The following is a 14,964-nucleotide window of genomic DNA, read 5'->3' on the forward strand; positions in this document are numbered from 1 at the left end:
GGTTATGGGGGCCAAAAATATACTCGCGGTAAGTATGCCTGTCGTAAAAGGCGACTAAAATTCAAATCCCGTTGACGTGTTTTGCGCTAGGCTTGGGACCTGTTACATTGAAATGCTCTAAATGAGGCTACTTTGGACTGAGGCATCATGGACGGTGTCGAAAGAAGATGAGCCATCCCATCTCATCTTCTTGTAGTGTTCGAGAGAAAAGTTCTCCAGAAGAGTTATGGTCCACTCCATGGTGCTGGCAGCGTGTATAGAAGGAGGTATATCGATGAGCTGTATGAGATTTACACAGACATGAGGATAGTGCAGCGAGTAAAAACCCATAGCTTCGCTGGCTAGGTTATGTTCTGCGAATCAGAGGAAGGAGGAGACCTTCACTGAGTTTGGAAAGGCAGGTTGGTGCGTTCAATTGGCGTCAGATATCACGAAACAGGGAGAGCTAGCGTGACTTGTTATGAAACACCCAAAATGTTATGATATGCCCTGGTCGAGTTCTACTTGGCTTAAAAACATCAGTTTCCTAGACGTACAACTATATAATAACACATCGAACTTCGCGAGTACTTGGTACTCACGCCTTTTTTGTTTAACGAATATTTAGTGCAAAAGTTTGTCGACTTGGATAACTTTAATGCCTTTCCGTTATTCGATTGTCCAAGATTTTCTCATTGCATGGTTTTATGACCTAATGTGTGTAGGTGTAGTTGTGCTTTGTATGACAACGGTGAAAAGTTGGGCACACTCTAATGTACATGTATATGCATTTATGTAAATAAATTTCTTTGCAATTTAAATGCATACCAGCTGACTGAGTACCTGACCGCCTGACAGACTCACATAAAAAATATTTTGATTTCTTTTTGGCTATAGTCTATTGTGTTCTTCTTTTCCTCGTCAAATATGGTTGGTTATTTTTTTTTAGCAATTTTGTTATGTGTTTGTATGAGTGAGTAAGCGTTTATTGTTTAATGTAAACTTATTCTTGCATAAATTATGAATATGTATTACCTAATTACTTACAAACATATGTACATATATAAGTACTAACTTGAATTGGTTTAATTCATATTTCTCAGCTATGTACACTTGATCCTAGCGGTCGGTCTTAATAAATTCCCAAGTCTTAAAAAACCTACTTACATATAAACATCCACCTATCTCTTCAATTTGTCGTACGGAGTCATTTATTTGTAATTGGAGAACGGACATTTAATTATCCAAGTAAACGGATGTACATACATACATACATCAGAGTTGGGAGGAGTAGTACGTGTGGTATGCGTAACTTATTTTGTACGAGATCTCATTAAATCATTGGTTAGAGCGCGTTTTTGCTGTGAATGGTCCTTCTAATGTTCTAAAGGGAAGGTCCGACTTTAAACCAAAAGGTAGTTGGTCATATTTTTTCTTAAATTATTATTTTTTCTTTTAATTTGAATTTACTAATTTACTTTTTATTTTATTAAATACTTTGAGGCGAACGGGTAATTATGTATTATGGTGGGTGGATCGGCCACACGTACAATAGATACAAACTTATAAAGTGGTGACCGTGACTAGAAGCGGGAGACTATACTTGCTCCGAGATCTCAAGTAAATACTATCTACATCTCTTCGTCAATTTTTCCTGTTGGAAAATGTGCATCAAATATTCGCTTTACGGGCGCTTTACTGCCCTCATTCTTTATAACTCCCTAGACTATTTCACCTTCGATAGGACTCCCTTAAGTTCGCCGTGCCGATAGAACATTCTATGTCTTCGTGAGTTTTACTAAGACATTTTTTCGCTATACCTTGGCATTCTTCCACGCCTCTTCACAGTGTGACTTTATTATAAGTATTTATTACGATGTTATCGCACTCCTCTAATTCTTCGGCGGTAGACATTTCCTTCAGTTCCCCAGTTCTTATCCAAAACTTTTGGCTACTTGCAAATTCCTTTACATTATACAACAAAAAATTTACTCGCTTCTATCTCTTGTATTGTCTTTTCCCCACTCACTGCGGTCCGTATGCTCTTAGAATTTTCATGTTGTGTTCACGTATTATGAGCCAACATTTCTTCTTCCCCTATGGATACCGCCGTTCTCAGTACTATAAATAGGCAGCGCAGATGAGCTTAATTGTTTCCGTGACATAATTCGCTCTTAACTTGACTTCCGATTTCGCCGAGTATTTCAATGCAGGGGGCCCAGACCAGAAATATTTAATCCAGAAGAGAGCCATGTCTCCTGAAAAATTAGGAGAAACGGGCACAGTTCTACTAAAGTGTGCTGAGGTTTTACTTGTAGAGCCCGTAACATCGAAGAACTGTCTTTCCACCAACTACGCCTGACTGCGAATCTTAATGTTGCCCTGTATTGTGGAATTACTATCTTACCTTCTACCATGTGCGCTTCTCCACTCTTCGACACTACCACTTTCCTACCGCGGAATGGCGTATGTGCAGGCAACTAAGCCACTCTGTCACATACTCGAAAAAAATGGTCCGCATCGGGGTACAATACTTTTAAATTACGAAATATTTAAATAAGCTAACAATTTTGAAGACGACAATTTCCGGTGAACAATTCCTAGATAACGCTCCGCATCGTCCTATATTATGAACGCCCTCTAACTAAGTTTAGAAGCTGTTTAAGCCCTAAGTTCGACTCTGGTTCGATTCGCAGTTGCGTCTAACTATTTTAATATTGTAACGATTTTAATGCAAATCCTCTTATTTGCAACCTTCTGCTAAGTTCGAATCACTAAACTGTTGAATAAATAAGACCACTATTCAGTAATGCAAAATGGTCTTTATTAAAGTACTTCACAACAAATAACTCTACTATTGCTCGACAGATACCGTGCTTAATCAAAACTGATTGTAGCGCCTCTACAATTGCTGCCTTTTATACTCTTTGGTTTCCTCGTTGCATTTTCTAGGCGCTTCTGTTCTAAAATCTACTAGTTGGTTATCTGTTATAATTATAACTACAGATGTACGTGTATAGAGCGACACTTCCACAAATATAATTGCATATCTCAGATAAGATATCTGCATGTGTTTGTGCGTTGCTTGTCTGCTGCGTGTACGTACATATGTGTAGACATAATGATTGAATTATTGGTGTGCATCAAGTCATTGCTTAGCATTGGTTTAGAGATGGCAGTACCCCTTAATGTTGCTAATATTCGTAACAATATTAATATTATAAAGGTGCGAAAGTGGAAAACAAGCGTACTGTTGAAAGTATTGGGTTCAACAAGGCTCACTTATAAATGGGGATTGGTGTTTTGACGATGGCACAATGGTAGTTCAAGTGGTACATTTCAACATACAGGGAAACCCCTATTGCTGCAACTGCATGGGGAATGAGGAGGTGGAATCATAGAGAAACCCCATGCCTGCCCAAACTGTCCAGCCTTCAGAAAGCTAGGCGAGAATATTGAGCCGTATAACACAAAAAAGTACAAGCAGGTCCTCAGTGATATCCACAGGCAGAAGTTGGACCTCTATGCCGGGAATTTCCCGGCGAATCCAGTACTTAAAGAAAAATACCCAGAACTAGCAGAGGAGGAACGCACTAGGGAAACGCGCGTCACTCTAGCTCAACTTCGATCTGGGTACTGTAACAGGTTAAACTCTTACCTATCCAGAATCAACCCCGACATACAAAACGTATATCCCGCGTGCAATATGTCCCCACATGACACCAACCATCTATTCAGTTGTATTGTGGAACCAACGCCTCTAACATACCTCTCATTATGGTTCACCCCTGTTGAAACCGCAAGTATCCTTGGACTCACGTTAGAGGACATTGATGACAATTTGTGATTGGTTGCACCTATTGGATGGGGCGAAGCACTGCCACAACAACAAGAAAAACAACAACAATAAGGGTATTTCGGTCTCGGTTAACAAGAAAGAAACGTACGTCTTTTCATCTGTCTCTTTCCTTTTTGTATATCAACCTCTTGTTTCTCCCTTATTGATTCTGTCCATTTTACTTTTCTTCCTTTCCTTCGTCCTCTGTTCGTTCTCTCCTGCTGCCTTTCGGCCATCCTTTCCCCTTTCACTTTTTCTCCTGTTCAGTTACCATTATTTCCCCCTTTCTACATCATCTTATTTCTTCCTTCATTTTTTAGCCCCTCTTCGCTCCTCCTCCATTTTCTTTTCCGATTTCCCTAATACTTTATTCTCCTCCTCATGTTTCCTTCAGCCTTCTCTCGCTCTTACTCTGTTAACGGATTCCTTGGCATCTTTCCCCTTTATTGATCGGCCATTTCAACATAACCTGGCATCATTCCCACTTTCTTGTTCTCCAGTCCCCCTCCCTTTCCTTTTTTCTCTTCCTAATCTGACCTCTTTCTTTTCCACGCCTCTCCAACTTCCTTACTCTTTCACTTCCGATTTGTCTTCTTCTTCGTGCCACCGTTTTCTAATCCCCGCTCCATCCTTCCCCTCTCTACTATTTTTTTCGCTATCCGTTGCTCCCTGTTTTCCTTTAGTTTAGATCCCTTCACCCTACAAATTATTGGATATCTACTTGAAATAGTTGTGGATATATACAATAAATGTGTGCTCCTCTTTTGCCAGGACTACATAACACTAAGTCCATAAGACGTATACATCCAAAAGTCGTTAATCTAAACCCAATAGACTCGCTGTTTCGAGCATCTCACCGCACACTTTAGTTAAAAGTTGATATAAAATATATCCTTTGGCTTAAGTCGGCCTAGATGTGAGTAGTTTGTGAGGCGAGATAAAAGTTTCCCTCTCAGAGATTTCGAAATGATTCTTAAGTTGATATTTATTGAATAAATCGGTATCTAAAATAATCTGAATGGAAAAGATTAGATTTCAAATTTATCTTGCTTTTTAATATTTTTTCCTTAAAATAAGCTTTTACACTCTTCTATTTTCACTGTATGTACTCGTATATGGAAAACCGGAAAAATATTAAAAAATTGAAAACAAAACCACCAAATGCCTTGCAGATGCATTTTCCTTACTTTTTAATCGCAACACGGAGTTCGCATACACAATGTGACCAATTGATGAAGATTTTAATAATTTTCCTTATTGGCGGATTAACAATCATGCAACATGTGAGGAATGTAGCGACTAGTAGCATAACAACAACAAAAACACGAGCAAACGTAACAAGTAATAAAACAAAACAAAATTTTAATGACGAAAATGGCTTTAGTGTGGAATTACCAAAACCTTTGCTAATGTTGGCCAACAGGAAGCCAACGGCTAATTCAATGCAAGCGTTAAAACGTCATCAACGTGTTTTTTCACATCGACCAACATTGATGGATGTGGCTTTGCAGGTGTCGGCGCGAGAAGGGCTGCAGGCAATGACTGAATTATATGGTAAAGTTGTGCCGAATATTGTACGTAACGGTAAGTAACTGTCACTAATTCGAAAATTTGTTTTTAGTATATTTGTTTTAAATATTTCGTCATAATTTTTTTGTTCGTGCAAACAAAGAAAGCAAAAAAAACGAAAGTAAAAATTGTTATTTTCCGCTAATTAAAATTCATTTAAGCATTTTTAAACACCCTGTATTATTTCGCGATTTCCGTCATACTTATTCAATTTTCCACATTTTCTATTTCTTTACAGGTCATTTATTGGAGGACAATCATCCGGCGGCATTGCTATCCAAATTCAGCGAATCTCAAAGCGAAACTTTACAGCAGGAAATGGCTGCATATGCGACCATATCAGCCACAAAAGCTTTCCGAAAAAAGTGAGTTAAATTCAATGATAAATAGCGGAAATTGATTCTTGATTCAATAGTTGAGGGGAAGTGTGTGTTTGATGTTTATTTTTCGTGGGGACAAGTACCAACAATATACGAATGAGCAGATATCCCTGTTTAAGTTACGTCTTAAATCTTACAACCGAGAAAATTGAGCTGATATTTGACTTGATCGCTGATATGGGGATTTTAATAACAGACCATGTTTAAGTTCTCCGGAGATCCGATGCTGCCGCGATCGATTTATTTTGGCTTGGTTTATGCAAAAGCTGATAAGCTGAGCATGAAGTAATTGGGCGACTGCACCTCGTAATCTTGCTTACAATTATCTTAGTGATTTAAGGAAATTTGGGTTCAATAATCAGCCAGAGAGATTTTACCATCTGGAAGGGAATTTTACTAGCTTATTTTGTTTTGTTGATTTTCCGACAGAGTGGATTAATGATATATATTGGAATGATTTTCCGTCATCCTTTGTCGAATTTGGTTTCGAGACAAACCGGTTTCGGCGTTGTGCCATCATCAGTGTCGATTTTCGTTCTGATCTGTTGTTGTCGTTTGTCTTGTATTTATAGTTCGTAGGTATGTGAGCAGGTATTGCCAAAACGGATGCTTGTGTATATTTATTTGTATATGCTGCGTGTTCATTCAGAACCGAGGGTGGGTTTTACTGATCGATTTGTGTGGCTGACTGAGACAGGTAAAAGTCAGTAATTCTAGGTTTGTTGCTTTGGTTCGTTTATTGTTCTGTGTTTATTTGTTGTTGTGCGTTTTTCTGTTGTACCTGTGTCATCACTTTGTTTCTTGTAACCTCGTTTTAAAAGCTCAAATATTGTGTTAGAAATTGTGTTTATCTGTTCGTTTATTATTCTAACGTCGAATGTTTCTGTTTGTAGATTTCCATGTTTTCGAGTACGTTCAGACGTCGGACTTTTGCTTGTATGTGAAGGACCCCAACTGTTTTATTGATGTTTGCTGGGGAACAGGAATTGTACTACCCACGTGCAAATCGCTTCTTCTTACGCGTCCCAAAATATCCGCATGACCATTGCAAGGGATGATGGTATGTCCCCACCTATGTATTTCTTTGCACTTAAGGGCGAGCTAGGCTGGGAATACACCGAACTCAGTCTACCACACTATAATTGAGCCCAGCGCGGCTTTAATTGCCCCTTTGCTGTCCGACTAAATATTGAACTTACAAAGTGTTAGAATACTGGATAGCATCCCATTCAACGCTACGTTAATGGGAGCGATATCTGCATTTCTGAACAATCTGTTTTAAATTAATTTCAGCAAATCAGGAGTTTAGTTGAGTGTGGCTTTGCCGTTGGATGAGTGGTCTTTGTAGCGCGGCTATTCTCAATGCCAGCTCTTAACTCCTAGTTTATGCGCTCTGCGCAAGAAAACAATTTTTTTGGTGCAAATCTGTTTAGCAACTATGAAAGCGGCAGGGAAAAGGGGAAGGTTGGTGGGTTTAGTCCGGCACTCTCAAGATAAGAACTCACTGTTGTTTTTATGTTATGTTCACCCACAAAGCCTGCAATAAGGTGTCTGCCGAACACTGAATACACTTAGTATCGCGTTGCCCGCAGAACCTGAAGCCCAATACTTAAAAACCAGTTTCAATAAAGAAAAAAATAGGAAAAGCTCACACAAGATCTCTTTTTCCGATGACGACCATGGCAAAAGTTCGTAAGGAATTGTACCTGGAATGCCCGCACCTCTTAAAGCTAATACATTGCTGCTCGGTTGTTTGATGTCACGCATAATTGCGAAATCCTCTACAGTGGATGGAAAATCAAAAACGCAATAAGGACGAAGTCATGGTGTAAGATTTGCGAGTCCAGAATTGTCGTTTACACCGCAGATGCCAAACGATGTAACCACAATAAAGGGTGTTGCGTTTAATCGACTTCGCCGCGACGCAAAATATGGTCATCCTGCAGTGCCAAGTTCCATCATATAGAAGGTTGCCTCATTTAGGATGCCGGAGGGATGTCGGTAACTAAGAAATGGCGTACCATGCCTATTGGTATATTCCGAGGAGTCTTTTCGGGGAGGCTACTTGGTAGTCTCCTGATCAAAGAACACGAGACCTCCTCTAGGGATTCGACGGAATATCGGTGATCAAGGGCTACTAGCCCCCTAATCTTAAGTGTTATGTAGACCACACCTATCGGTATATCCGAAGAAGCAGTCTCGATAACGGGTAGCCCGAGTAACTAACGATAGCCTTACCATAGCAAGGTGGCTGGACGGTTTTTAAAACAAAAAAAAAAGGACGGTTTTTATTCCTCATATTTTGTGTCATCCCGATAAAGCCACCTTGCCTGCAAAGATGAATCACTCAGAATCGTATAATGTAGATAAGAAGGAGGATCAAACCAGCGACAACGAAAGCACGGCAAGCAATTAATTGGACTTGAAAAGCAAATGTAGTGGAAAGTCAATGAGCTTCATGATGGAGCGACACGCGAGAGTCGAGAGAAAACTCGGGTAACAGGTCACAAAGCAGAGAGCAAGGGAGTTCTCTCACAATACCGGATACCGACTGAGAGTGTGGCCGCTAGCTAAGAGGCCATATAAGTAGGTGAAATGAGGTCACTGAAAACCAGTATGAGGAAGAAGAGGCTTCGGGTAGAACAAGGAGGCTGCGATAGGCTGATGGGAATAGAGTTATATAGGTCCGACGCCCGTGAGGAGACAAGGAAGCTTTTGCCGAAAAAGCTAAAAGTCGGGAAGATGAGAAATAGTTGTGATATGCCCGCAACGGAAAGCACGGAGGGAAGTGCTTGATAGCCAGATGGAGGGAAAATCACGACCCCGGATTTCTCGAAGAGGCTAAGGGAAGAAACGCCGAAAGTCCGTCTGTTCTCAAGAAGATGAGTGAGATGAAGATTAATCGTGAGAATCCTTTTCAGACACATGTCGTCGTAGGTGTCTCTTTAAGGTGTACTGCCCTAAGACGGCCGTCTCATTCCAACCAAGTACAACATGAAGCTGAAATGTTAATCTACTGGAAACTTCAGGTTTATCTTTGAACAGCAATTAAAAATAAGTTAAGCTTAAATTTTTTGTAGCTCAATATTGCTGAATGTTTGAACAGCAGCCCCAATGCCGGTTTTATGTTGCAAATCGGCTTTAAATTGTTGTTGGTAATTGCTGGCCTCTAGTTGAAGTCAACTTTCACTTTGACATTGAATTTTCAACACTCCTTTAGCTAACCACTTGTAACTTCAAAGTTCACAACAACAACAACAAAAAAGAGTTTTAACAAAAACCAAAAATTTTAGAGTGCGTGAAAAAGTTAAACGACCGTTTGTGGCAACCGCATCCGCTTATCGCAGCAAATGTCCCAAATGCCAAACTACTAGCTTAATTGCAACAACAACAATAGCGTTGCTCTGAAGCTATGCAGACTTTATCAGCTCGTTTTTGTTGATTTTGCATTTGGTGTCACTGACTGCACTTTGTGGCGCTGAGTCGCGGCGCTTTTAGTTTGTGGCAGTTCAGTGGGCATCCAACGGAAAGTCAGGTGAAAATTTACTTAAAACGATTCACCAAATTAATAACTGGAATTGTTGGTATTCGTAAATTTTATGAAAGCTTTCGATTGCTGGTTTTCGCACACATTTGTGGAAATGATATGTTGGTATGTATGTATGTTCATTTACGGCACTCTACATGTACATATGTATGTATTCATGAAATGGTAAATTAATTAAATTTCATACTCAAACACCGCAACGAAAAGAAAAGCTCAAGAAGGCGCTAAATGCACTGGACTGTGAATAGTTTTAATACAATTTAAATTGAACTTTTCCTGTCGACGTGACGCCATGTCATAGTTTAGCCAACTAGGGAATGTCAGAAAAGTCTTTCGAATTTATGGATAGTGGATTGCGAGAGTAATAGAGAAGTATAATAATAACAATATTTTAATGCGATATATCTCCAAGAAGATTGAAGCCGCGCTTCTTTTCCAATTTTTAGCGTGCAGCTTTATCAGTTTTCCTATAAATTGGCCGACCTGCTTTATACGAATGATATCTGCTAGATTAGGTTAGGTTAGGTTAAGAGGGCGTGCATGGTGTTACCCACACTTCCACTCGGAGACATTTTTGTCCATTGTGAGTGCCCTCAGTATGTACAGGGTGGTGTCAAATTCGTTTACTTCCTAGTGGTCCTCAACGAACCACTTGCTTTCCCTGATGAACCCAAGAAGAAGCGAGACGCCCACCTTCCTACTATCTGTCAGGCTGTCGAAGAAGCGTGAGTCCAGAAATCTGACCCTTCTTGTTTGAAGCGCCGGGCATTGGCAGAGAAAGTGGTAGATCGACTCCTCTTCCTCCTCAGGGAGCTTGTTGGTATTTGCCACCGTCAGAGCATTGGTGCGATAACACAATGACCTGTGATGACACCCGTAAGTACCCTCACCGCAGATTTGTTCAGTTTGAGAAGGAAGCTGGTGCCTTTCCTATCCAAGTATGGCCATAAGGACCTTGAGAATTCGCAGTCAACCCTATTGGTCCATAGCAAGTCCGTTGCCCTGTTCTCATATTCGTCGATTCTCCATAGGAGATAACTCAGAAGCGGTGGAACGGAGCGGTCCACCTCACTTATGTCTAAGTCGGAACCTTTCCTAGCCATCGCATCCGCGAGTTCATTCCCTTCAATGCCGCTGTGCCCAGGGACCCAGCAAAGGGAGACATTGAGATGACTTCTGGAAGCCAGAGAGGTTCTACACCTCCGCACGATGTCCGAGCCACGGCGGCTGAAGATGGTGGTGTAAGGTTAAAGTGAAACGGAGAAAGAGCGACTTGGAAGAAAAAAGGGAGAAGAAGTGTATATTTGAAAGGACGAATTTCCCGTTATGCTTTCTCATATTTGAATTGGTTTCGGCGCTGTGCTTTCTCCAGTGAAGTTTTCCGTTCTTATAAGTGGGCAGGCAGTTGGGCGTGATATGGAAGGAAAAGTGAACGAAAGTTATCTTTTCAAATACCTTCAATTATGCAGATGAACAAATCTTCAGGTAGTAATACGTCTACCGAGCGAACTAAGTTATTATATACAAGCAGTCCGGAAAGACTTTATCCTTCTCAAACTTACATGCAAATAAATAATAATAAATATTAAAAACATATTTTTCTCTTCACCACACTCCCTTTTTCTTCATTTCTCTTTCCCGTTCCTCTGCCCAACATTGACTTGAGGATAACTGCCTCCAGGCTCACAATTTCCCAGGCTCACGAATAGATTCAAGTCATCCAAGTGAATGTCTCTACAACAATGGATGTGGTGGATGGAATGATACCCAACGCCACTACGGTTACAACAACAGCTTCTCTGAGTAGGAGAGTCGGGGAGTGTCGGGGTCTCACTTATGTTTTATCTTATTAATCACTACAGTTCCACATGGGCCTTGAGTAGTGTAAGCAAACACGGTTCAGACACTTCCTCTTGCATGTCAGCGGGGCCATTCTGATCAGAATTAGATGGTAGCCGATCTGTCTAAATTATGGGTCTTTAAAGATTTCAAGTAATTGACCTTTCTCATAAGCAATGAGACCACAATTATGCTATGAAATGCAGACCACTGGTCCAAATCATTCAGTTCGCTAAAGCTTTTTTATCCTTATTAATTTGGGGCTCTGACGGGTCATTGGCCAATGAGATCCGAGAGGTGTACAGCAAAATTCATCCTGCGGAGAAGGAGGAGGCTCTGACGGGTCATTGGCCAATGAGATCCGAGAGGGGTACAGCAAAATCCATCCTGCGGAGAAGGAGGAGGAGGATTTCCAGAGGATCTATCCAAGGTCTAGATCAGCTTTTTTGATACTACTACTTTGTTTGCAACGCAAAATTATCTAATTAGCGTGTAGCTTACTTCACCGTTTAATTATTTTGTAACATAAGGGACCTTGATATACATAGTTCAAGTAAGCCTCATCTACAGGAATAGCTATCACTCAACTTAAGCAAACAATTCTTAACTGCTGTACCAGGTTTGAACACAGAGCATCTAAGCTCGCACTTCTTTAGAAAATTTTAATTAATTTAATTCGTGGCGAATCCTGTTTTTAGCAGCTGAAGCTCCTCACGGAAGGAGGGGGTTGGATGACCTGGAACGTTTAGCGTGGTAATATCAAATAGTCACCGCGATGCTCGGGTTAGTCCCTTAATCTTGCTATTTACTGGAACGTATTGGGCAAACGACCATGTACATCGATAAAATTTCCAAAAACCTGTAGGATTTCGCGTTACCGCTATAAGTAGTATTGCCATTTTGGTGCTTTTGGGGCCAGATCAAGCCCTTAATTTTTCCGGTTTAGCACCTAGGTCTTTTTTTGGCCCTCTTTAAAATATTTGCTCCTCAAAACAAAACTTATTTTTGTTATCCTAATATATAAAAAACACGTGTCACTATGTTTGAGGCCAATGTACTCCTAAACTACTGAACCCATTTTGAATTTGTTTTGTACCCCATGTGTAGCTTGATCAAACTTGAAATATAGGAAAGCTTATATCTCAGTTTATAGTCGGAATATTATTTTAATGTAAATTTTTATTTGTTTATATGTAATAATAAAATTTACGTATACGCACCGGCACTCACATTTTCAGTGGTGCGGATATACTTCCGTGTAATTGGTTGGTGTTTAATTAAACAACGTGCTTATCAATTAAAAATAGTATAGCGATATAGGTTGCGATTGACCTACAGGGTCTCGAGATATAGGCCGAAACGTGGACCCAAGTACCCCTAGAATGTGTTTATAGATTATGGATAACAAATGAAAGCTGTTGATGAGTGCTTTAGTAGAGGGTAATTTTCATACCCCTGGGTGACTAGGGTCTCTAGATATCCAAAACGTGGGCCACTGAATGCCTAGACAGCGTTTATACAATATGGATATCAAATGAAAGCTGTTGATGACTGCTTTAGTACAGAGTAATATATTATCCAGAGACGGACTGGGACTGAGACTCGGAGTGGGACTGGGACTGGAATAAAATACATACCACCTTCTGGGACAGGCAAGAAGGAATGCAGAAGAATGAGAAGAAATTCAGAGAAGAGAAAAGAGAAAAGAGAGAAGGAGATTGAGAATGAGATAGAATGAGACGAAGATGGAGATGGATGAAGCGAAAAAGACGGAGGGAGGAATGAATAAAAGGATTAGGAAAAGTGAAGAGGAGGGAGGGCAGAGTCAGACGGAAAAAGCTTATTAAAATGTATGCAGATAGGCCAAATTTAGGGCAGGACAACGTCTGCCGGGTCTTCTAGTTAAAAAATATAAAATAAACTATAAAGACAGTATTATTTATATACCTCTCTTGTAACTTATAATTTTTTTTTGTTAGAGTACTGCACCTTTTTTTTAACTTTGTTTAACTTTGATTTGAAATAAATGTGAAAACTTACATTGAAAAATATATATATACTTTTATCACTTTTTGCAAAGGGGTTTGGATTTTCTTGAAGAAATTCAGCTCTTTCTATCACTTTTTTTCTAGATTTTAGCCCCAAAGAAATTTTTTTTCTGGCAACACTGGCTAAAAGCAGAAAAAGAAGGTCCTAACTTCCTACTTTTATACTTTCAATTTCCATTTTTTCCTTATTTGCAAACGAACAAATCAAATTCTAAATGTACATTTAAAGCGCTCATAGACCTGCATGTCGTACTCCACCTTGAGTTCGAACCTGGCAGACCACAATTTGCACGAATAATTACTCTGACTCAGCCTGGTACATTTTCGGAGTCGCTTTCTATGAATTAGTCCAGTGTTGTGTTTATTACAAAAGTTACAAACCACAAAATTTCCACACGCTGTGTTGGTGATAGTTTTTTGCACACTCAACTGCCTTGAAGATTCTATTTGTTTGTTAAACAAATTCTGGTAACTTTCGGCCAGCCAATTTTATTTAGTCAGAAAATTTGGCTGAACAAAGTTAGAAGAACAAAAACGTGTCTGCCATCTAAGAAACCACATTAAAAAACAAACTTTCAGAAGTAAATTAATATTGCCATAATAAATCTCACTCAAGGTTCTTGTTGAGTCAATATGTCCCACTGCCAATAAAAAGTTATTAATACTAACTTTATGAAAGTTTTATTCTTGGAAAAGCTAACACGATTCCTTTTGGCTCAGTTATAGAAAGTTATGTTTATAAAAAACAGCGCAGACAATAGGGACTTTCTTTAAATAGATATTGATACACGTGTAACTTTTAGAAACAACGGACACAGTTGGCAAATATGCATAACCTTAAAATTTGATTCTTTCCTAACTTTGGATGTTTTTCTTAGCAAAATAGGAAAAGGAGGAAACAAACTCACTCATATGGCTGATGAGATGATAACTTTGATTGCGTCATGGTTATGACGTCGGCAACATTACTGACAGTCTTCGACAGTATATGCGTTTTATTAGTGCTCTGCTGGTATAAGTTAAGTTTTAGTATCTTTCTAACACCCTAGGTCGGGCGTCTATTCGTTAGGCGAAAGGATGGCCGTTCGAGTGTTCGAGAGAATAGTTCCGTGGGAGACATATAGTCCTGCCTGTGATGACAACGGTCTGTGTCTAAGGAGGTTTAAGGAAGTCTGTATCTTAGGAGGTTGAAAGAAGAAAAGCCCAAATGGTGGTGGCATTTCGGGGATATTTTAGAGTTACATTGCGACTATTTCGGAAAATTGTGTGCATTATTTTCGGGATAATTACTGGACCATTTCGAGTTTATTTCAGAGCACTCCTATATTATTTCGCAATACAATTATCTCGGGGTTATTATGGGATCATTTCGTAACTATATCTATATATTTTCCGCATTTGTAATAGTTTTATTTCTGGGCTGTTTCCGATAATACATATGTGCTGACTATTTAGGGACTGTTGTAGCACTTATTTCGAGAACATTATAAGACTTATCTTGTTTGGTTGATTTTCCGACAGGGTGGATAAATGATGTATATTGGAACGATTTTCCGTCATACCTTGTCAAAATTGGTTTTGAGACAAAGCGGTTTCGGCGTTGTGCCATCATCAGTGTCGATTTTCGTTCTGATCTGTTGTTGTCGTTTGTCCTGTATTTATAGTTCGTAGGTATATGAGCAGGTATTGTCAAATTGATGCTTGTGTATATTTAGTTATGTGTATGTGCTGTGTGTTCATTCAGTACCGAGGGTGGTTTACTAA

At 39.6% G+C, this 14,964-nt stretch overlaps 1 protein-coding gene across 3 annotated transcripts in view; it reads left to right on the forward strand.

Moving 5' to 3' along the window:
• LOC137237695 (uncharacterized) overlaps positions 1-14,964 on the forward strand; it is a 138,309-nt gene that overhangs the window by 96,676 nt on the left and 26,669 nt on the right. For all 3 annotated transcript variants that reach the window (XM_067761724.1, XM_067761722.1, XM_067761723.1), the window contains 2 exons: positions 4,990-5,401; positions 5,625-5,751. In XM_067761724.1, the coding sequence (XP_067617825.1) occupies positions 4,990-5,401; positions 5,625-5,751 (539 nt within the window). The remainder of the gene's footprint in view (positions 1-4,989; positions 5,402-5,624; positions 5,752-14,964) is intronic.

This window comes from Eurosta solidaginis, chromosome 1 (genome assembly GCF_040869045.1).
Source record: "Eurosta solidaginis isolate ZX-2024a chromosome 1, ASM4086904v1, whole genome shotgun sequence".
Classification (NCBI taxonomy): Eukaryota; Metazoa; Arthropoda; class Insecta; order Diptera; family Tephritidae; genus Eurosta; species Eurosta solidaginis.